Source organism: Alligator sinensis, unplaced genomic scaffold, assembly GCF_000455745.1.
Source record: "Alligator sinensis unplaced genomic scaffold, ASM45574v1 scaffold839_1, whole genome shotgun sequence".
In the NCBI taxonomy this organism is placed as follows: Eukaryota; Metazoa; Chordata; order Crocodylia; family Alligatoridae; genus Alligator; species Alligator sinensis.
In genome coordinates, this window is record NW_005841885.1 from 1881557 (window position 1) to 1905849 (window position 24293).

Consider the following 24293-nt stretch of genomic DNA (forward strand, 5'->3'; position numbering starts at 1 on the left):
CAGGAAATTCCTGCAGCTGCATGAGCAAAGGAAGTGTGCAGATTTGTGCACACGTGATTGGGAGTGCTCTCACCACTTGCTTCCAGCGCTGCTTGTGGGGCAGGCAGGAGCAGTTGTCTGTCAGACTCAGCCTGCACAGTGGGGCAGGTACCATGTGTGTCACAGAGGGTGAAAGACTGAGCTGATCCTGCCATTTGAAGGCAAAACCTCTAAGTTCCTCATCCAGGTTCTTGTGTGTGCTGACTAGGTTTGGGTATTTGACCGGTCAAATAAAGTTTGGTCAATTGACCAATTCAACATTGGTCAAAAATTATAAGAAATTGCCAATGGGTCCAAATAATACACAGAAAAAGCACACATTTTCCATTAAGAAATGTGTTAAAAACTAATACTTCTGTCAAGAAAACTACAAAAATAATGTCATTTTTTGGTAAAATTTCTATAATCTTTGACTGGTCAATTGACAGTATTAGACCAGTCAGTTGACTGGTTTGCCTACCCTTGTGCTCACCATCTTAATACGGGGCTGTCTCACTGGGAGAGGGCTCATCTGCTGTTGTATGACCGTCTCTCAAGAGAACTGAAACTATGCATGCGACCAGCACTGGGACCTGGCTTCCATGAAGGAAAAATAGAACAAGACACCCAGGGGTGAGCCAAGACACTTGGGAGGAATTTACACCATCTTCATGGTACAAGAAAGGGGTTATTTGTTTTTGGGTATAATTTAAGGAGAGAGACAGGCGGGTTTTCAGGACAGACTTCCTAGCAGTGAGATATGTTAGGCTATGGGGTAGTCTTTCCAGGGACATTTCCATGCTTGCAAAGTCTGTACCAAGACTGGGCAGAGCCTGAGAAGGACACATCTGATGGTGATGTTTCCTGCTGCCACCTCGGGGAGGTGAACCAAATGCTACATCTCTTCTCTGATCCTCAAGGTGAGAATTGCAGTGGTAGGAAAAGGAGAGGGAGCTGCAGGTATTGCAGCAGACTGTTTGCAGCAGGTAAACATATGCCTTGCACCCAGTAAGTAATTGGGCATGCAAATTAGGAATGTGGATATGCTTGCATTGTCATGTGTGCAACTGGCAGTGCGCTGTTGGGGAGCCAGCATCCCTTTGAGGGCAGCTTTGTGTTGGAGCAAAGGTTGACCCATTCGGAGGCATTGGTTGGCATGGGCTAGTGTCACCAGGTGCAAAGCCACACCAGTCAGGGACTCCCAGCTCCTGCTTGCCCCAAGAAGAGTTTCTAGCAGCTCAAACAGCCAACAACAACAGGGGTATGCAAGTAGCATGAAGCATGTCCACACCATGAGCCCCTGCTGTTGTGTGCATCAGACTCTCAATCTTGGATGTGACATGGGTAACTGCTTGTTGGAGCACTAAGGGGTTGAGTCGCACAGAAGGCTTTAACAGCACATGAATTATTCCAGCAAAGTAAACTGCCCCAATTGCTGTGAGGGACTGGGAAGGCTCATGGTATTTCTCAGGGTCCAGATGTCCAACCTCACACACTGCAGGCATCAAAACTAATCTTTGTACCGGATCCAAGGACTCATCTCTCTCCTGGCTTTAGAAATCTCCTGGTCCTGCCTCCTGAGGAAATGCCAGGGACAGGCAGCAGCTGGGACTCTATAAGGCCCAGTGATTTCTTTGGGTCCTGTAGCAGAATTTTTCAACCTGTTAATAAGACACTGTGGGGAAAGGGAGAGGGAAAAATAGAGATGAGCTCTGAAAAATGCACAGTATTAGGTGCCTGATGAGCTAGATCTCGTCAATAAGACACTGTGAGCATTTGGTGGCTTCGCTCAAACTGCCAAAAGCCTGCTCCCTGTATGCACATAAGCATGCACTTCACACACATTCTCTTGCACACTTAGCTCATTGTGCTTGTGAAAAGAAGTCTCCCAGGGCCCTTCTCTTCAGGTCATCTTTATGCAGAAGCACACTGATTGGGTTGAAGGATGCAGCCAGGAGCGCAGGCAGAGATGCCTCCTGGAGCCAAGCTGCTATCATTGTGTAGTCAGGGTAGGCCATCCCTGGGTGTACTTCAGAGAGGATCAGGCATTTGGAGCAGCCACAGAAGCTGTCTTGTATTTTGGTTATGGCAGCTCTCTGGAATTGTAGGCAGACTCCAGACCAACCATCTGAGCCAGGTCCCTGAACACATCCCCTTTCCTGAGCTGGTCTGAAGGAGGCAAAGAGTAATGGAAGAGGAATGGGTCCATCCTTTCAGGGGAGGCTAACCAGACAGAGCCCCACAAGATGAGTGGCAGGGTTGTGATGCAGACAGTGGCAGTTAGTCCAAACATCTGTTGCTGGTATTTGACTGCAGACCTGTCACAATCTCATAACAGTGTAAGTTGATGGTGGGTTCCTTTGGGGTTAGCTTTGGGCCATGCACTTCAGCTGGCAGCAGTGGCCAAAATGGGTGCTGTCTGCTGTCTTTGCTCTTGCTGAGAAACATGGGTTCATCAGAAAGAACAAAAGAAAGGGGAGAATTGACTGGCTCCAGATGATGGGAATGGGTCACCTTAAATTTGCAGTGCAATGGCAAGGAGAACCTGAAAATCATTCCTATCCAACAGGCCTTTGGTGGCAAGTATGAAATGATGGGACAATTCTGGTCCAGGTCAGGGAGAACAGGTATTCCCATCATAATGGACTGGGTCCACCATTGCAATCGTTCCTCCCTGCTGGAGATCTCTGCAGACTGGGCAAGGATTGAGCAGGCTGGAGGAACTCAACCTGTCATCCTTAGAAGGTGTCTCTGCAGGGCAGGGGTGAGGCACACGTTCAGAGTGGGCCATGCTTGGATATCACTTCTGCTTCAAGGGGTGACAATCTCTCCTCTTCCCAGAGCTCTCAGCTCAGTTTGAAGGATCCAAATGATGGATTAGTTAACGCCTCTCCAGCCGCTCCTACGCAGAAAGCCTCTTCTTCATCATTTGCTGTATTTCAAGGCACTGGACAGTGAGAGCTTCGGAGCTTCACTGGGCTGGAAAATGAAATGGGTCAGCACCTGGGGGTGACATCTGAAAAGAGTAATCAGTTCTGCTAACAGGTCCCTTTAAACAGCAGGAGTGGACTCCTCAGCATCTATATAACGCGTGGCGTGAGGGAGGGAGAGAAAACTGTGAGCTGGGAGTGGAGCAGATAAACGAGATGTGACCGGGAAGGCTGCTCCAATTTATTCTTCATCTGTGTCACTTTCCTCTGGCTGGAAGTTTTACAGGGAGCTTTTATAAGCAATCAAAGGCAGTGACTCCATTGCTTTCCTCTCCTGAAAGCGGGTTCATCAGAAAGACCAGAGGCAGGACAGCTTCCCTGTGTCGAAATGCAATTGCTGAGTGGGCCTGTTGGTTTACGGTCATTATTTTGCTTTTGCATTGCAACACAACTATTAATAACCAGCACAGCACCCACCTTGGGTCTCTTTCTCCCTCTCTCACTCTCTCTCTTCCAAGCTGACTTAATGAAGCCAAGTTTGCAAATGAAACATAATTTCAAAGACAGGCGTGTTGTCGGAAGGTCTGGGGATGATGTATGCCTGTTCCTGCTCGTTAGCAGCTGTCTCTTTAATTACCGCAGATGCTAACGAGATGCTAACAGCATATGGTGACAGGGAGAGCAGCCGCACTTTGCACCAAAGTACAATTTATTTGCGAGGCGGCCGGGCAAGGAGGGGAGGGGAGGGGGCAGTGGGGTGGAGTGCAGTGGAATTTCTCCTAGCCCTTCGCACCCCCGCCTCCCCTCTGCTCGCTGGTCGGGGTTAAAGCCAGCTTGCAGGAGGTGGTGCACTTTAGAGAGACTCTAATCACAGGGCACGGTGTGGGCAGCTTTGTTATAGGGCTGTTTCTCTTGTCATCCCCCCCAATTTCTCTCTCATCCTTCTCCTCCCTCTTCCCAGTACTTCCCCACCCCATGCCTCATGCTGCTCTTAACCTAGTGCCCAAGTATTTGGCCTGTCCCTGCTTTTCCCAGTTGAATGTGCTGTCCATCACATCCCCTTCTTCTGCTTTGTTCTGCTGCAATAATGCCTGTTTCCCTTTGTCTCCCTCTCCCACCATTTTTGTAGCTGGCACCTGTACGCGGGAATCACTATGCCTGACAGCTGTGAGCTGGGTGAGGTGGCACTGGTTTGATGGAGCGGGTATGCACTTCTATGTAGGTAGTCAATTGGCTTGATTGACTGAGGGGAAATTCCACCAGTCAGCCTAAGCTGCCATTGAGAAAGCTGCTGGTTGAAGTCTTATGAGCTGGCCTTTGGCTCCCTCTTTCTGTTGGATGCGTCTGTCTGTGGCCTCTTTTGCCACGTTATCAGGATACCCCATTTATCCTTCCATTCAGGAGTATGAGGCCAGAGATGTAATCCCAAATCCTCACCACTCCTGACCTGAGTTTGACCTTTGATGCTGCCTTTCATAGGCCTTCATTTCCAGCTTGTGGGTGGCTTTTCTTGGCCAGTTCAGACTGTAATTCAGACTGGATCATATTCCACAAGCTCAGGAGGCACCAGCCATCAAAACCCAGATGGCCACCACAACTCACCTGTAGTCAGAGAGGTGTCCCAGCCTGGGCCAGCTCTGATGCTCACTGGCTGTTTGACCAGGTTTAGCTTTTCTGCTTTAGTTTTCTCACCTTGCAAATGGACTCTGCAAGGTTGAACAGTGTGGACAGTCTGGATTTTTTGGGGAACCATTATGTGACTGGGCTAGGGACTGTGATTCTAGTTCAGACATAAACTAGGAAATAAACAGAAGCTGGCCGTAAGGATGATAGGAGGCTACCCTTAAGAGAAAGAAGTTGCTTCTGTTTTCCCCAGCCCTTGAGATCAGAGTGCTTATGATGATGTTTTACAGTTTATTCCCTCCATGGCATGTAGTCACACAGCTATCTGCTCTTGGTAATGTAGTGATGACACAGTCATGTAGGGCTTCATGGGCAAAGGCTGGAGGCTGTGTTTGTAAGTCCCATGTGGGCCTGTGAATTGAGGTTAGATCTTGTAAGGACATGGCAGGTTCCCGTCATGCAGTAGCTGGGGGCTTCCATGAAGGGTTAGGACTGGTGTCTGGTGCCCTCTCACTTTTTGCTCTTTCCTACTTCTCTCCCTTCAGGAGTGTGCTGGAGAGCCTCTTTTCATGCTGTACTGTGCCATCAAACAGCAGATGGAGAAGGGACCCATTGATGCCATCACAGGAGAGGCCCGCTACTCCCTGAGCGAAGACAAGCTTATCCGGCAACAGATCGACTACAAAATGCTGGTTAGTGCAAGCGGGAGCTTCGCCCAGGACTGGTTCTTGCCAGGACCCCTAGGTTCAGCTATTTAACAAGGTCTTTAAGGCACCAAGGTACTTTGCAGAGAGCAGTTCATCTCATTTTTCTCTCTAGCATTTCTAGCTGTGCCTCTTACCCTGTCTGCGTCACACCCTCTGCACCTTGGGCCAGGAAGGGTGGGTGGTACATGGCAGATGGAGAAACCTGAACACAGGCTGATTCCCCCCTTGAACGGATGGATGGATGGATGGATGCACTGCATTGACAGAGAGGGGCAAGGAGTGGGTATTGAGGGGCAAACATGGCTATTGAGCCCAGCCCATTGTGACCTGGAGCTTGGGTCTACAGGCCAGTGGGTTTCTTGGGTACAATTGGGGCCTCTTTGCCAAGGACAGCGACAGCTGCAGGGATTACGTATACATCTTCTCCCTTCAGCTCCAAAAGGCCTTGAAATTATCAGGGAGAAGGCCTGACTTTTGCCACTTTTTACCTTGATTACCTTCCCTGCCCAGCTGCATGACTAGGATAAACCCCCTGCCAATTCTTCCTTTGTCTTCCCTTTGACTGAGTTGGGAGTAGTGGTGTTCTTGAACAGTCTGCTGCCCTTTTGTCCACAGAAGGTGCACTGAGCTCTTCCCTGTCAAAGCTAAGGTTACGTACGACCACTTTACCTGAAGCAAGATTTGTTGCTTTGCCCTGTTGGAACTGTCTCTGTGCTGGGGTTCGAATGGTTCTTTGGCTTTTTATGCTGTCCAGAAGGTGGGGGAACATGCTTTTCAGTAGCAGCTGGCCTGGTCCTAGACTCTGCAGGTGTCCATGCACAGGGATGGATTAGGATCAGATACTGTTTTTTTGGTTTCCCCGTAGTTGGATGCCCCCAGGATCCCTTTGTTGAGATTCCGTTGGTTTCCTGGCATGGAGCAGAAATGTTGGCATTGGAGGTAGGGGGTGGGGTGGTAATCGCATTCAGTTTGGGGGAGCAGACTTATGTTTCACAGCTGCCTCTTCTCAAAACCAGTGGCTGATGAATAAGGAGGTGTACTGCCAGTGGACAGCTGCGTGACCTGCACCCTGTCTCTTCCTTCACACCCCACCCAAGGGGTGCCTGGTCACACGAGTTTCTCTGCTTCCCTGTGCTGCACAGACGCTGAACTGTGTGAACCCTGAGAACGAGAATGCACCCGAGATTCCTGTTAAAGTGCTGAACTGCGACACCATCACGCAGGTGAAGGAGAAGCTGCTGGATGCCGTGTACAAGGGTGTGCCCTACTCCCAGAGGCCCAAAGCAGGAGACATGGACCTGGGTGAGATAAAGATGGAGGTGTTTTCCAGTGGGTTGGTACAGGGGCAGATGACATATTCCAAAAACAGCTCAGAGTGAGGATCCTAGGCCTGCTTGGGTGTTCCTGCAGAAGCTGGATCACACAGTTATAGGGTTTCTTTTGGAGCATGGGGTCTAGAAGAACCATTACATTTAATCTACCATCCTGTTGTGTACAGAACATGTACTTACAGCTATACACCAGATATAAACTATGTTTCATATCAAGCAGGTTACACTATACACACCAGTATGTGCAGTAGGACCAGCTTGGCATTTAATGCTCTATGCTGGCATACAGGAGAGAGATCTGGCTTTGCTTCCCAGTCCTGGGCTCCTAGTTTCCAAACTGCCAAGGGCAGGCAGTGTTGTAGTGATGACATTCTCAGCCCCTAAGTGGGAGAGTTGCAACTCCCAACAGTGACCTCTGGGAATAATTTACAAGGAGCATAGACTGGAAGTCTGGAGCAGGGGAGAAGCCCATCTAGTCCATCAGAATTGTGATCTTGGAGGTTTTGACCTCAAAAGCAGTGGGTGCAAGGTGTGGGGGAATCCTCACAACAATGTCAGGTCACTGGGTGATTAAAGGGTGCATTGCAATAAACAGGGGAGGATAGATTGGAGCTCCCTTCTGTGGCTTGGTTTGTGATTTGGGATGCCTGGGTGGAGAACACAGCCGGGGAGACCAGCAATGATGGTTTTGAAATTCTTATTTCCAGGCAAGAGACTGGGGAACAAGGGAGTTCGAGGGAATAAAGTTAGTTCAGTCATGCCACACCCAACAGCTAGCCACTTGGGTGCCTAGAAGTGGCTTTTACCTAGTTCTACACAGTGCATTGGTGCTCTGTAGCAGAGTGGGCTCCCTAGCTGGTTGTGTCAAAATTTGGGAGGCTTTGCCTCTCCCCTCTGCCTGTCCTACTCTTTGATTTGTTTTGTGACCTGGCTTCTGCTGATGACATGCCCTTCTCTTTCACTGGGGCAGAGTGGCGACAGGGCAGGATGGCCCGTATCATACTGCAGGATGAAGATGTGACCACAAAGATAGACAATGACTGGAAAAGGCTGAACACCCTTGCCCACTACCAGGTAAGGCTGCCCAGCAGATGAGCAAGTGGAGCAGAGCAGTAGGCAGTTACCAGCTGTCAGAGTTCAGGTGCCTGGAGATTTAGTGGTCTTCACTACCATGCTATGAACTCTGGGTTCAGCTGTGGGCCCATGTCCCTCATTTTAGTTCTGAAGGGAGACTGGGCCAGGGGGTCACATAGTGTATAGAGACTGGGTTTTAGCTTCCAGTGTTTCCATCTGCAGGTGGCAAGCAATATCCATAAGCCTTCCAGAATGGAGGGGAAGTTCCTTATCTCGCTGCCTAGCAAGCCTTTAGGCTCAGGAGGAAACAGTGCTCATGGAGCTGGGAGCATCTCCTACTGAATGCTGCCTGGATGGAAGGTTATTTCAAGGCATCAAGGGCTCTGGAGCAGGCCTCTCCTTTCCAAGCCATCAGTGCAGCCAGGAATGGGAACCTGCTAAGTGATCTGGATTGCGAGGCAGCTTGTAGGATTTCCATTTACCCCGTGTAGACTAGAGCTCTTGCTATCAGGGGCACCTGGTTAGGCAATGAGGGTGGCAGTTTAGTTTGTCGTAGCTGGTGCTGGTGAGGGGAGGGAAAGGGAAAAGGGGAGCAGGTTTCTGTGGCAGTTTTGGGCCCTGAAGGCATTTGGTTTCTTGTGGCCATGGTGGGGTGCCCCACTCCTGCAGAAGCTGTCTCCTTGTCTCAGTCATTTCCCACTGCTCTCTGCCTCTAGGTGACAGATGGCTCCTCAGTGGCTCTGGTACCCAAGCAGAACTCAGCATACAACATCTCCAACTCTTCCACCTTCACCAAGTCACTCAGCAGATACGGTGAGCACGTGGGGAAACCCCACTTTCTGGAGCCCACAGTGATGGCAACTGCTGTCAGGCCAGGGACCTGGAGACAGTGGGTTCCGGAAACAGTGGGTTCCAGAAAAGACAAGGGGGCAGATCACATACACCCAGCTTCTTGAAACAAAGCCACCAACCTTCCCAGCAATTTGGTGCCCTCTCACTCATCCTGGGTTCCATCGAAAGTGAGAAACGGATCCTGTGTGTTCCACGCCTTTGTCTTTCACTAGTGTAGGATGCTGGGTGTGTACATGCTAAGTACTTGCTTAGAGCACATGTGCACATTACTAAAACAGGGTCAGGAGCAGCAAAGCTGAGAAGGGTTTGTGAAGGTGAATTTCATGTGGATGAGAGGTGCTTACCGGTAGTCCTGTCAAATGAGGTGGTCTGTGCACCCAATGAGCAGGAGCAGTGCAGGACACCACAGTGCAATGTGTGTCCACCTTGGTTTGGAAGGGAAATTGTTGCCTACCGTGACTAAAACAAGATGTTGCATGAGAGATGTCATCCTGACATGCCTACCTTGTTTTCCTTGGGACACTGATCTGGTATCTCCTGTGGTGTGAATCTGGCCTGAAATCAGCCTAATTGCCAAAGGTCCCCTCAGCATGTCCCTAAGCATCGAGTCGCCCAGTCCGTGAAGGTGTTGCGGCTGGAACCAGAGCTTGGCACACATTCTATGGCCATGACACACGTCTGTGTTAAGCAATGTCAGAGGCAGAAGCAGGTAGAGATGGGAAGCAGCAAAGGAGGGAAGAGGTGTTCCCATTGTGCCTGGTTTTCCCACAGAGAGCATGCTTCGGACAGCCAGCAGCCCAGACAGCCTGCGCTCACGGACCCCCATGATCACACCTGACCTGGAGAGTGGCACCAAGCTCTGGCATCTAGTGAAAAACCACGACCACATGGACCAGCGGGAGGGTGACCGGGGCAGCAAGATGGTCTCTGAGATCTATCTGACCCGCTTGTTGGCCACCAAGGTAGGGCATACAGGAGTGAGGCTGTCTGCTTGCAAAGAGGGGGTGGGTGGGAGATGAAGGTGCTGAGTGGGGACCATTCCTGGAGTTCCTCACCAACTTTCTTGACTTCCCTTTCAGTATTTCTGCCGTAAGCCTCTGTTCTCGGTGCCCCTGTCTTGCTGGCTTCACACACAACACCTGGTTCTAGCTGATGCCAGAGGACTCCACCCCCTGTCACTGCTGGCACAAAGCTCTGTGGTGTGACTTGTTCTATCTTTCCTTCTGTCTCTTCATCTAACCATGCACTTGAAGCACAGGGCAAGGAAATATCTGCAAAGCCCACTTTGTCATCTCAGCTGAAGACATAGCAAAGCTCCCTCCCAGCCTGCAGTCACTGGAATTCCCACCTCTCGTTGCTCAGATAGTGATAGATGCCATTATGTACTAGATCTGTGTGTCAGCAGAAGAGGGACGGGGGAGGGAGCCTTATAAAAGCAGTGGCTTAAGAAAGAAATACTTGATCTGAGCCTTCAAGAGGCCAAGAATTGAAACAGCTTTTAATTTTACTAATGCCACACCAGGCCTTGGGTTTGCATTCTTGGCCAGTATGAGAAGCAGTCAAAACCCTATTATTGTGTTTTGAGGCTAGGGAACCAACCTCCACCCCTACTATGCCTCTAATTGACAAAGCTGAAATACACATGGTGTAAGTTGTTCTTCCTCTTTGTTCGCACCAAACCACACCAACCACTGTAGTAATCTGGTACAGATTGAAATGCTTTCACTGCCGGTGGCTTGCACTATGGTTCTGTTTCCAGTCACACTCCACTGAACTCGGTGAAATGTCAGGGCAAACCAGGGTGGTTCAGAACCACAGTGGGCATGTGTTAGCTGGGCATTTCTAATGCATTGGGTAAAAGGCCCGGTACATTCTACCAAAGGTCTAGTCAGTACATTTTACAGTAAAGAAGACTTTAGACATCTCTGCTTTGGGGCAGGGACTGTGTCTTGCTGATTTGTCTGTCGTGGTTCTGGCTTGTTTTTGGGTGTTCAGGGAAGAAATAATAGATCTGGCACATGTGGCAAGTTGCCCTTGCCCAGGCATACTTAAAACCTTCCACACTACCAAGCAAGCCTTCAATATGAGAGATTTACCTGGAGTGGAAATGCTGCTCTTGTGGTAGATGCCTTGAACGAGGGCTTGGAAGATTAGGGGACACTGAAACCTTGTGCTGCTCCATCTGTAAAATGAGGATAATGCTTCCCCATCTTAGTGGGGATTTGAAGATAAATTCAGCAGTGCTTATGTAGAGCAATGGAAAACACTTAAATACTTAGATAGATCATGCCACGGGTTGGCTTTCAGGCCATGCAGCGTTTTCCATTTGATTAGTTCACTTCAGTTTATTCTGTGTTTCCTCTGACATGAGTTTCCCAACTGGATTGTGCTCACCAGATGTTATACACATGGCCATATTTCTTTCTGGGAGCCACGAATAAACTAAGCAATGTACTACCATAACAAAATATCTTTAATGCTATGAATGGGTTACCCTCAGTATTTCCATGTCATAGTGGCTGGGGTGTGTAGGTGACAAGCCAATGGCATGTGTAGGTGACAAGAAGCCATCTTGTAAGACAGCACAATATTTGGGTGGAGCTGAGTTATGAGACCAGATCACATGGAGTCTGAGAAACAGGCACTTGATATTTAATTTTCATCACATTGTCCAGTATAAACATCTGAGGGCTTGTCTGTTTACATGGACCTGATGGGTAGCTCACTTCTTCCCAAGTTCAGATAATGGTCAGTGCCGGCAACATGAGGGAGAGATCCATGTCCAGAATGACCAGCCAGCCCCATTGGTCCTCTCCATCCCCACCCATGACTTACTGGGCCATACTGAGCAGCCATTCTTCCTTTCTCATCTGCAGGGCACCTTACAGAAGTTTGTGGATGACCTGTTTGAGACCATCTTCAGCACAGCCCATCGTGGGAGCGCCCTGCCCCTTGCCATCAAATACATGTTCGATTTTCTGGATGAACAGGCTGATAAACATCAGATCAATGACTATGATGTCAGACACACCTGGAAGAGTAACTGGTAATTGGGGCCAGAGCCAGGGGGAGAGTGGGAGGAGGCCCTTGTTCCAGGTTGTGCTGTCCCTGCTAATGAATGTTTCCAAATGTCTGATGGGAACTTGGAATGGGCCAGTATCACCCAAGACAGATTGTTACCAAAAGGGACCTGAGTCGAGCAGAAACTCCAGGCACATAAATCTACCTGTACTTCAGCATTCCCTGGGGTGGATAAAGCTGACTTAATCTGCACTGTAACAGAAATAGCCCCAGCTGAACCATTCCTATAAACATATGCTAAAGGACTAGATTGGGGGTGGCCATCCTGCAGCACGCATGCCACAAGTGACAGGCAGCCTCTGTGTGTGGCATACAGACTGGGGAGGGACAAACAGCACAATGGCAGATAGGGTAGAAATCAGAGCAGCAGATCAGGCAGGGAGCACAAGGCGGGAAGCAGAAAGCAGAGTAGCAGATCCAGCAAGGGAATAGGATTGAAGGAGCACTCGGGTATGGGGTTAATTTATGGCATGGCTGCCAAAAAGGTTGGCCTCCACTGGACTAGGTGCTCCTTCACATACACCTTATACCTGGGCTTTGTGAAAAGGCCTGAGGCTTTGATGTTCCCAGCTCGCCTGGGGATAAATGGATCGTGGTTCCTAAGTCCCTTAGGTAGCTTTGCAAACCTCCTGAAATGGGCTTTCCTAATAGTGTTTGGTCATATTCTCTTCAGCCTTTTACCTCTCCAGGCACGGTGTAACAAAGCGTAATATCATACGTGCATCCTGCATAGACTAACCTTCAGAGCCAGCCCATTAGGTTTGCTAATTACTTCCAGGAAAGGGCGGGAAGGAGGGGAGCTATTTGTGAGCTCCCAGTAAGCACGATGATGGGACTTGCACTTAGCTGCATACGGGCTTCATAACTCCAGCCCCCCTCCACATTCTTCTTTCCGCTGCCTTGCTGATTTCGTCTCTCTGATCTTCTTGCTGTTACTGGCGATGGGTACGTACATTCCTGTGTCTGGCATTTGTTAAATGGCAGCCAAATTGCTTTTGTATAGTTCAGTAACTGTCGGCAATTAGCAGGGCAGGAAAAGAAACATTTTTAAATGGAGATGTGAGAGCGCAGAAACGCTTGGAACTGATTTATAACTCTGCTTGCTATATTAAAGGAAGGAGCGAAGGGGGAAGAAAAAAGCGTGGTTCCGCAGGGGCTGGGCACGCAGGCTTCTGAATACTAATGCTCACACTTATCTCAGGGCACTAATTCGATGTGTGGAGCTAATTTCTTGAGGCTGTTCCCTTCACAAGTGAAATATGCACGTGCACCCGGCACCCTCATTAGGAGAGTCCTGTGTAACCAAGCATTTGGCATCTGAGATGCAGTCATTCTCAGGGGATTTGTCCCAGGGGTTGATCTTTGAGCAGCTTATAAATGAGAGCTGGTTGTGCAGAGACTGCCCTGATGAGGTTGGTGTAGGAACCTGAATGAAAGGGAGAGTGATGTGCACATGTGCTCTGAGCAAACACTTAGTGTGCGGTACGTAGCCAGCATCTTCCTCTAGCTGTGAGCCCCCAGGAGCAATAGCTTTGTTGTCTGATATTGGAGGCAATCTTAAACTTCCTCCTATCATAAATATCCGACTCCGCTCAGCAAGCCCCACTTCACATGAACCTGCCTGTGAATTTTGTAGAATGCCATGAGGAGCATCTGCTGAGGGGGAAAATGTTATGCCCAGTTTGGCCTGAGACAGAAGGCATGCGGATAAGACACAGTCCATGGGAACAGAGCACCCATCTCTCAGAATGGGAGTAAATAATTGAGCTATTTGAGAGGTGGAGGCTATTGAAGCCTCCTCCTGAGGACAAGGTGGAGGCTATTGGAAGCCTCCTCCGAGGACGAGGTGGCCAACTGACAGGGATAAAAGGATGTCCCCAGTTTGGGATCACAGGGTTGTCAACACTTCTGTCTTCTGATCAGAAGTGATTTGGGGTGGTGAGAATACCTGGGAGAAGGAAAGGGGAAACACAGTCAAAGGACTTGAAATGAGGAGAGCTCGCTTGTGACATTGGGTTGAAGAGAAAGGAAGGGAGAATCTGAGTGTTGCTCTGAACCATTGCTGATTAAAGTCAGACCCAGGTCCCCAGTCCCATACAAATTCCTTCAGACCCCCTGCTCCTTCAGAGGGGATGGTGACCTCTGTGGTAATGCATTAAAAATCCCTTCCCTGATGAACTTGCCATGAATGGGAGACCCTTGTTACCTGAGAGTTGTAGATTGTCCCCAGCCAGCAGTCTTGTCTTAGGCAGCTGTAACAGTTCAGCAGAGGAAATGTCCCTGAGGCAGAGTGAATTTGCACATGCAGAGACTCTCCAGATGTCTGGGAGCCAGCAGTGCTTCATGTTGTTGGCTCTGGTTTCTCTGGTCTTCCTGTGTCATTTCTGTTGGAGTACTGAAATAGAGCAAGGTGGGGAATCAGTGTTCTCATCTCATTAACATTTCAGACACTTCCCTGTGCCCTATTGTGATCAAGCCGAGATTTTCCAAAAAGTGCCTTGAAAATATGAGGGGGGAGGTGGAGAAAGAACATGTGTCCCCCCAAATAGTCCATAGCCTGGGTATCAGAGGGTCCCCTGAGATGTGGTTCTAGTCTCTGCTCTGCCTCATCTGGTTTCTTCTTTCTCTCCTCTTGGTGCTGCCCTTCTTTGTAGAAATTAAATATTCCTTGGCCCAGAGACAGAGAGAGTGGCTTTTTATGCAGACCACGGTTAGGAGCTCACCTGCAGGGTGGCAGACTTGGTTTCAGATCCCTTTTGCAGAGACATCCTGACAAACTCTGTATTCAAGCTGAGTCCCCATGATGCCAAGTTTTGACTGGGCTCCATCTTCAGCTCCATATACTCCTGTTAAAGACACCTGGTTGTGTCTGTAGCTTCCTTGTGTGACAGACCACGGGGTATGCAATTGTGTGTCCGTATATTATACCCAGTAACCACACTGAGGCAAAATGTCTTTGACCAAAGCTACAAGATCAGCTCAGTGTCAGAGCTGCAGGGAAGCAGAGCTTGTTCCTAACAAACACTAGTGCTGGTCAGGCAGAGATGGGCTGTAGTGCTAGTGGGGTCTTTAGGAGTCTTGGACCCTCGTTTCACAGCAGGTAGATGTAGGCCCTCAAAGTATCCAGAATTTCTGATCACCCTCCTTTGAAAGTGTTGATGTGGCTGAGAAATTCCTTCCTGCTATCTGTCCTGTTCTGTGCCCACCGGATAGAAATGTCCCTGAGTAGGATGGGCCTTAGGGGACAGTTCCCCAGGATCCCAGACTGCCATTGGGTCTGTAGTTGAATGGATATTTTCTCCAACCTTGTATATATTCTTGTAGGACTTGGAGAGAGGAATATGCCAAACTCTAGCTTTCCAGGATCCTGTATCAGCAGAGATCAGAGCCCTGTCTACTAGCTATTCCCTAAGGCCTGGTTTTCTGTACTGACTCCCTTCTTTCTTTCTTTCCCCAGTCTACCTCTGCGATTTTGGGTGAATGTGATTAAGAACCCCCAGTTTGTGTTTGACATTCACAAGAACAGTATTACTGATGCCTGCCTATCAGTGGTGGCTCAGACATTCATGGACTCCTGCTCAACTTCTGAGCAGCAGCTAGGGAAACCAACAAACTACTGTACGCCAAGGACATCCCCAACTATAAGAGCTGGGTAGAAAGGTAAGTGCCCTTGGACCTGGCCTTCTCTGTGTTGTACATGTTGTATTTGGTATATGCATAACTGAAGCTTATGGACTCTCCAGTTCATATTGTGCATGCTTAGAGAGCTTGGTAAATGTAATGATTTTTCTACAGATGGTCCTTAATGGGTGATGTGGTGGGGGTCCTGGGGAGTCCCTTCAGCATGTGGTCCCCAGCCGCTCTGATGTTGAACAGGCCTTTCTAGGAAGTGGCAAGCCCGAAAGAAGTGGAGCACTTTCCAGCTGCTCTAAAAGTTCCTCTGAGCGATTCATTTCTGGAGCTTGTTTTGGTTGAGTATAGGAGGCAGCGGTCCCTAATTTATGTGTTGGAGACCTGGGAATGGGCCGGATAGTTAGGTCATGTAGTTTTCCCATTTTAAAATATGCTTGTGGTTCTTTGTCAGAGACGTTCTGACAGTTTGCATCAGGCCTTTGAAATTCAGGAAGGAGAAAGCCCCAGGGCTAGAGAAGTGCCTTTTCTTTGTCTCATGAGTACCCAATTCTGGTTTTGTGGAGAGATGAATTATTGAACATTGCTGTTTCCCTTGTCTCCTTTGCACTCCTCAGTTTAGGAGTCTGCGAAACTAATCACTGAACATGGACCTGCTCAGGAAGAGCTCATGCTGTTGCCAGAGCTAGACCAGACTGGGGTGAGAAGAAAAAAACAGGGCAGGCTCCCCCCAGCCTCCATCCCAGTGGGATAACAGCTTTCCTTTGCTGCTAGTTAACATAGCAAATCTTGTGATGTAGTTCTGTTCTGCAGCACAGAAAGTTCAGGGTTTAAACCTTCCTCATTTTAAAAGAAAGCCAAGGAAATGAAGTAAGGTTACTAAGGTGTGTTTTAAGTAAGGTTATTAAGGTTGCAAAGCTGAGAAATGGCAGTTGCTTTTGCAGCCTTACTTTAGCCTTTTTGTGCTTCTGCTTTATAATACATTCTGTATTATCTGTTCACCTAACATTTTTCGCCAGGACCCATGCCTAATTCTTTCTACTGGGAGGTTGCTTATGTGGGTAAATGTAACTCTGGCATTTCCAGAGACTTGAGTGCTTGATGTTGCCACCCAAATAAGGTTCTTGCAATGGTTTTTTAGCTTGCCGTTATTCATATGGCAGCACAAGTGGGTGTGGTGCTGTGCCAGTGACTAAAAAGATGTGTTAGCTGTCCTAAGGGTCTTACAGCTTCAGTTAGACTCAAAACGCAAGGAAAATGTCAGTGCAACATAGTGGGTAGGGGAGAGAGGAAGACCGTGGTCAGCACTTTCACTCTCTTGGCACAATGGACTTTTCTACAGTAAAGGTGAAGCTCACTGGTACAGGAAGCAGGGTTTTCTCAGGTTGTACTTGCTTTGAAGTTGTGACGTGAAAGATCTCAGACACTAAGGGCCTCCACAGTCTCCTCACCTTCATTCCAAGTGCAAGGTTTGTGGCTTTGACCTTGCTTTTTCCAACACAAGCCTATAGTGACATTTGTATTAGGGGTGGGTGGAAAGAATTAAAAGGATTCCAAATCACTCCCCTGTCTAAGGAGACCATGAAAGAGCGAGCAGATGACAGATGTTCCTCCCATCACTTGCTACACTCCTGTAAGGTGTTCAGATACCATGGTGATGAGTGCAGTGCAAGAACCAATAGAGGCTAGAATAGCAGAAGAAGTCTATTTTCTGCTGAGTGCAATATTCCCATATGGGCTAAGTGGCTGTATTTCACACTTCTCATCTGCTGTATGGCTTTATGGCGTAATTGAAGTTTCTTGGGTAGATTTATCATTGCAAAGCTTTGTAGAAAGAAGGTTTTGAATGAAGAGAATGTGGTTGACTGCAACTGGCAGTTCCAATAAAAGATTTGTGTAGAATCAAGAATCAGAAGGGAAAAGGAGCCCAAAGAAATTTTAAGAGGTCATCTAGCCCAACCTGTAGGGTCATTCTTGTCTACAGCCTTCCAGACAAATGTTTGTGTACCCGCACTTAAAAACTTCCAGAGATCTGGTTTCCACAACCTCTCTGGGGAAGATGTGATCCATGTGGTGTTCAGCATAGCTGGATAAACTAAAGAACTGGATGTGAAATGTTCACAGGTGATTGCTAAATACCACCTTTGGATTTATATTGCGCAAAAGCAACAAATAGTTACCTGTTGCAGCAATTTGTGGGATTATTTGATGGAAAATCATAAAGGATTCTGGGATATGGGGTCATGGGGCAAAGTAGGAGGTTTGAGGGTCACTGGGGGCATGGCAGGAAAAAATGGATGGCTTGAGGGTGGCAAGTGGAAAATCATTGCAAGTGCCTGAGTCCTGCTGGACAGAGCACTGGATTGCTTCTCAGAAGGCCTAGGTTCAGTTCCCTGCTGTGCTGCTGGACTGTTGGAGGACCTTGGAGAGATCACTCTGTAAAATGGAGCTAATGATACTTCCTGCATAAAATGGGAAGAATGATACTGAGCCCTTTTGCAATGTGCTTTCAGATCTACTGGCAGCATTCTAGGAGCCAGGTGTATCTATACCATCGCGCCAAGACAAGAGGTGTCTTGTATTCATTCTTCAGACTGTCCATAGAGTGTTTGCAGAAGGAATTATGTAGAAGGCTGCCCCTTTCCCCTCTACCTGCACCCTGGCTCAGACATGCTGTTGTGTTTCTTCTGTCCCCTTTGTAGATATTACGCAGATATTGCTAAAATGCCAGCAATCAGCGACCAGGACATGAGCGCATACCTGGCAGAGCAGTCGCGGTTACACCTGAGCCAGTTCAACAGCATGAGTGCGCTGCACGAGATCTACTCGTACATCACCAAGTACAAGGACGAGGTAAGTCCCCAGGGGGGCTGGCGTGGCTTTTAACCACGGTGTGCAAGCACTTTCCCCACACCCACGTGCCCCTCAGTATGAAATGGAGAGGAGAAGACTGGATTCATCTCATGCTAGGGACATTTTGGGATCCTAAGGTGAAGGCTGGGCTGGAATTAAGTTACCCATCCTGTGTTAAACAACTAGTACCCTATGGGGTCAAAAGCATTTGAGAGGGCATTGCCTGGTGTGTGTCTCATTCTTGGGTGCATTGGAATTGAGTTAGCAGCCAGGGTACTGACTAGCTGTATACCCCATAGGCTGCATTTCTTGTGGAGACTGGGTGAACGGGCTGCTCATAAAACGGAAGGTAAGTGCCAAGGGGTGATTAGCACAGTGCAGTGGTGAGAGGCCTAGTTTCGTACAACAGCTTTGCTCTTCACTCCTGGCCCTGCTATTCCAAGCAGTTGCCCTTGGAACTGATCAGCACCACTCCTTGCTTTTCTCATAATGGACACGCCAGTCGGCTTTGTGAATAGCACTGGCCTCTAGCTGGTCTAGTCTTGGTTCTTTTCTTCCAAACGTTGTGACAAAGATATTGGTCTGTATCCCTATTTCGTCTAGCAAGCAGTACAGGGAAGTGCTAAATTCCTTTCCCAGTTGAGAAAGTCAGGATTTAAAATCAATTTTCCAAGGATACAAGGTTGAAATCCCAGTGTGCCTCAGCTCAATTGCTTCCTTCCCTTTTTGCTTTCAATTATTCCATAGCAGAGCAGTACCAATGAGTTTACACACATGGGATCTTGCTTGTGATCCCATAGGATATTTGGTGGAAGTGGTGCCCACTCTGGACGTTGATAAAAAGGGTTAAAAACCCAACCAGTGTAATTGGTACAAATTAACTTCATAAACCACTCATCAAACACGCTCTTTGCAATCCTTTTATTAAAGCAATAAAATATATAACTATTGTATATAGGGGGGTGGGTGTGTGTGTGTGTGTGTGTGTGTGTGTGTGTGTGTATGTATGTAATACACAATAATATGGATTTTATTGTCCCCATAACGCTGAGTGAAAACTTTGGATTGTCATTTGTTTAGCCCATAAAATGCCTTTGCCCCAGAATGGTGCATTAACTCCTGCGTGACAGAGGGGCTTTTCTCCTCCCCAAGGGAGCCAGCCATGGGGGAGAGCATGAAGCCCATCACCCTGCAGCCACATCGCAGGAAGAGACAAATGGAAAGGAATAGCTAGCTCAAGGGAGTGGGATACACAGACTTTTTCTGTGGGCAGTCTGGATTTGACTTTCATTAGTAGCTACCAAGTGGTTTTCCCTTCCTGTGAGCTGTTGGGTGACCTTCCTGAAACGAATGTGACAGGAACTCAGTGTAGTTCTTAATAGAAAAGTGCTCTCGCCACCGAACTCATTTATGCCCCTGCCACTAGAGACAGAAGTCAAAGCATGGAGACGGAGAAATCAGGGCATGAGGCACAGGATTTGCAAAGGTTGTACAGCTTCCCCTGTTGTCTCTTCTTCCAGCTGTTGGGGATAGCCAGCAAATACCTCTGCTCGCTTGACACTAAACCTGTTAGAACTGGCCAACTGATAGGCACAGAGAGGAGGCTGGATTAGTGGGTTGGGCCCATGTCAGCAGGAGAGTAAGGTGATCTCTTGAATTTTGTGGCACAGACTCAGGTGGGTTCAGACAGATTTTGGGTGCCTTCGTGTAACTGCTTATTGGTCAGGGCTTTTAACTGCATATGTGGAGAGAGGCGCTGGAGGGACAAGAGTTCTGTAAGTAAGAAGTGGACATGTGGAGGAGGTGCTCCAGCTTGCCTCAGATGACCTTTGTTTTCAGTGACTTTGTGGCTACATAGGACGCCAAACCTGGCTTGGCATGAGGGCCATTGCTTATTGCCCATGCTGGCGTGGTCTGGGTTGGCATGATGGGTCTTATACACCCAGACTGAAATGCATTGGCAAAGCTGTGCAGGGAGCTTAAGCTGTCTGAGGCTCCCTTTCATCAGCACTTAAAAGACACCTCAGTCTTAAATTAAAAATCATGCGCACACGGACCACTGTGGGGGAGTCAGGAGTGGGGGAAGTGTGATATTAATAAGCTGTTCTTTGGAGACGGAGGGTGAGTTGCCATTCTCTGTCCTTGCCAGTTAACTGTGGTCTGGCATCTGTTGAATGTTCCTCCGTAGCCCACTCTCTAAGCATCACTAGTGTGTTCACAGCTCTCAGGAACTTCTTTTATTATTCGTAATGGGATTAATAAATCGCAGCTGTTCCCTTTGTTTGTTTTCATTCATTAAGCACAATTACATGCAGCCCGATTGCACCCTCTTTGATGCGAAATGGGAGAGAATAATTTTTCCTGTTGTTCAGCGCAATAATATGCTGTCATTGGCTTTGAATGAAAATCATAATTAATTTTCATTTGGGTACTTGCATCTTCGTAATCACTGGTCCCGGCTCCTTATAGCAGGTGACAGGCATGTATCTCTCTTTATACTCTGCATGGATTTTCTTTTGCTGTGTTGTTTCCATAAAGACAACAAGATAAAAGATAATCAAATAAATACGAGGCAGGTTGTAAATCTTTCAGCACCCTCAGATTTCAGTAATATACAGCTGTCTTATCAGGAGAGGCAGTGGTGAGTTGGGTAACAGGGACTAGACAGATTCCAGTTCTCAGACTAATCCTGTTCAGTTCTGCATCAGATGACTTTAAGATGCATGGTTTTTGACTGCCAGATAAATATTTTTTTGGTTAGGTACAAGGTGCTTTGGTGTCCTCTAGAGGCTAGTCTGGTTACTGACAGGGAAGTGTCCATTGAGATCTTTAAATATACTGGATAAGACCTGAGTCTACCTGGCCCTGTGCTTTGTCTCCAGCTGTAGATTATAGCTGTCAGTCAGGGAAAAGTAAAAAGAAGTCTTTTAAAGGTCTGGAATAGACTGCCGCCGGAGGCGGTTCAAACACCCACTTTGAACGCCTTCAAGAGACATTTGCATGTTTATCTTGCTGGGATCCTGTGATCCCTGCTGACTTCGTGCCCCTTGGAGCAGGGGGCTGGACTCGATGATCCTCTGGGGTCCCTTCCAGCCCGAATGTCTATGAAATCTATGAAATGTCTCTAGATGATTATAACATGCAGCACACAAGGAGAATTGCTTTTTGACCTCCAAAAGATGATGAGCTTGACACCTTGAAGCATGACATTTGTTTTCACCTGTCCTTGAACAGAAGTACAAATGTTGCTATTAGTGACCATTAAGCTAACCAGTAAAATATCCAGCCACAGGATCTGAGCTGATAAGATGAATCACTGTAGAGTTTGGCTGATCTTTCCTGCCATCTCCTGACCAAATGCCCACAGTGTAAAAATACCTTTCCAGCCTTGGTGCAGCTGTTCAGTAGGTAGGGCACCCTCTGCAGTGACCAGGACCTCAACAAAATCCCAGGATGCACAATAAAACCCCACCAAACCACAGTTCATAATCAGGGAGCGAAGTCACATGGCAAAATTAATGGGCATCACATTTAGACCCAGGAGAAGGAGCAGAGAAGTCATCCCTGGATCACGAAGTTGCACCAAAGGCACAGGCTGAATGGATTTGGAAAAAGGCTAGAGAAGTCTTTAATGGCCTAACTAACTGTTGCAACTTCATCCCCACAGGATGTGAGGGAATGTCAGGGAGAAGTTTTTCTCCCTTTGCTACAGCATCTCAGCCAGGATCTGAACCTGACAGGCACGAAACACCCTCAGTGTGATGTTGGATGCTTGACATTTTGCGGGATTGAGTCCTTGGTTGGATGCACTGCAGAAGATGCAGACCAGCTGGGCCAGACTGGCTGGTGTTACCTACCTTGAGTCAAGAAGACGTGCTGAGACCCATGTCTCCGGTGTCCAGGGGTTACTGAGCCTTAGCACAGCATCTGCTTCACAGCACATCCTGTGCGCTCCATGCGAAAAACCCGCAGGGAGCTGCAGCAGCTCTTAATCAAAGGGAGCTGATTTCCCTATTAAGGAATTACCTGTAGGGCTTGCGATGGACTTTGCCTGCCTCCTAGTCAGTCTATTAATTATACAGCAGTTTGTTTCCAATTATGCAACCAGTGAAATGGTTAATCGAGTCCCCTTTGACGGACGCCTTGATATTTAATTGTAAAAAAATTTGCTCTTCCGAAAACCTCACCCGCGGAGATGGGATTTCTGTCAGGTTTGTTTTTTAAATCAGCTGCTCTGTCTCTGCTGGCATAACACTCACTAAACGGGCCTCTGCCCTTTCCCCTGCTGGGGGTGGGCAGCAATGTGATTGCTTCTCTGGTAGGCTTCATTACCCACTCCCTCCTGACCCTGACTCTTGCCCTCCACCGACCAGCCTCAAGCGCCCACCTCCCCATGCCTTTATTAATGGCCCAGGTCATGTAAATGCCAGGGAAGCATGTCCCTCCCATCCTCCAGCCTGTCACTGAAGCACAAGCTTGTTTAGAGAAATGAGATTTCAATGGAGAAATGTCATCGTCTGATGTTTCCAATATTGCGAGTGCGCCTCCTGCATAGCAACGAGGCCTCTCATTGATGGAGGCAGGCGGTGCCAAGGCTTCGTGCCTGAACGCCAGCGCTCCTGCAGAACCGAGTTCTTCATCTTCAATCTGCTAAGCCTTCCCCTTCCCCCCAGCGCCCCCAGCAGTTGTCACTGGCAGAAACTCTGTTCGAGATGCACTCTCGATAGCCAGGAGGCCTCGCAACTGCTGAGCCTCACTTGCAGGGATGGAGAAGCACCACTGTCACTGCTCGCACACCCAGAGCCGGTTAGTTCACCAGGGCTGCCTTAGAGTGCAGCCTCTCTCGAAAGGTCTTCCTGTACTTCCTACCTCCTGTCAGGCTGGCTACACCACCAGAGCCAGTGCCCATCTTGGGGTAGCCCTGTTTCTTCCCCTGCCTGGATCCTGGGGACACCTGCAAGTGATGAGGCAAATGTCAGCCATTATTTCTAGGCTGGTTCCCTGGTTTCCTGTTTCCCTTCCACCGTAACAGAGGGTGTGTGCAGAGCGCTGGGGAAGAGACATCACCTATGCTGGCAGGTCCGCAGCAGCCGTTTCTTCCCCCAGATGAGCTTGTCAGCAGTGATATCCGCTTCCTCCAAGTTTGAACTGCTCCCAGCTTGGATCCTAGCTGATATATTTTACCTATATCCTGAGCTCCGTGAGGATGTGCCACAATGCCACAGCAGACCAAGATGGGCACCATATGCTTTTCTGTTTGTTAATGAGGGTCTTTATTCCTAGAATTGACAGAGCTGGGCTGGATTGGTTTTCTGAACTCTGATTCATAAATGAACTGGTGGCAAATGACCTGTGGCCTGCTGCTAGCCAGTTAATAATAATAGCTTGGTGCTGGTTCACTCTGGGATTTGGCTCTAGGTCTCAGTTAGTTCTTATTTTACTCAGACCAGTTCACCGCACCCATTAGCGAGCCAGTTTAACTCAACTCTGAGCAGTCCCAGTTAAAACAAGTACTAGGGCCAGTTCATGGTCTCAGTCACCTCCATAACTCCAGAGCCACGTCCACGTTTGTAGTTACTCTAGGTTCACACAGTATTGCGGTCTGGCCTCAAGCACTTCGGACCATATTCCCTAGCTGGGGAATCTTTACTGTGGCAGCAACATGGAGGCAGATATTATCTTGATCTGTTAATGTTGAGAAGCAAAATAAAATAAAACCCTGGAGAAGCTGTTCAGTGACATCTCTGTTAGCCACCATGCCTTCTAATCAAGAAACCAATTCAGCAGTGTTAAATCTATTTTGTGTGCTTGTACTATTCTTTATTAATAACATTAACAATACCCGTCAAAAACCATCTGACTCGAATAGATGCGTGTAGAAAGCAAGATTTTTCAGAAGCAGCCCTCAGCTTTGTGTGCCCTATTTGAGGCATCATATAGGGGCCTGGTTTTCAAGAAGCCTTGTTCATCTGCTCTCAGACTTCCTTGGGGTGTCAATAACTGGCTCCTCAGAAGTAAGGCCCTCAGAAATTTCTAGTATAGTCTGGGCTGAAATTGCTTCCTCGACAGGGCTGCCAGCAACTCTCCTCCAAGGTTGCATTGCAGGCAGATAAATCCAGCCCTTGGAACATTTTTCCTGTTTGAAACTTAAGGTTTTTTGCTTTTTTCCCCCTCTCTATTTACCCCTCATTGTA

The 24293-nt window shown here is 48.2% G+C and overlaps 1 protein-coding gene across 1 annotated transcript in view; it reads left to right on the top strand.

Annotated features, from left to right (window-relative positions):
• PLXNA1 (plexin A1) overlaps positions 1-24293 on the top strand; it is a 232602-nt gene that overhangs the window by 206949 nt on the left and 1360 nt on the right. Inside the window, 9 exon segments of the mRNA XM_006017778.3 lie at positions 5117-5263; positions 6421-6580; positions 7580-7683; positions 8400-8496; positions 9307-9497; positions 11412-11581; positions 15074-15219; positions 15222-15276; positions 17949-18099. Coding sequence (XP_006017840.1) covers positions 5117-5263; positions 6421-6580; positions 7580-7683; positions 8400-8496; positions 9307-9497; positions 11412-11581; positions 15074-15219; positions 15222-15276; positions 17949-18099 — 1221 coding nt within the window.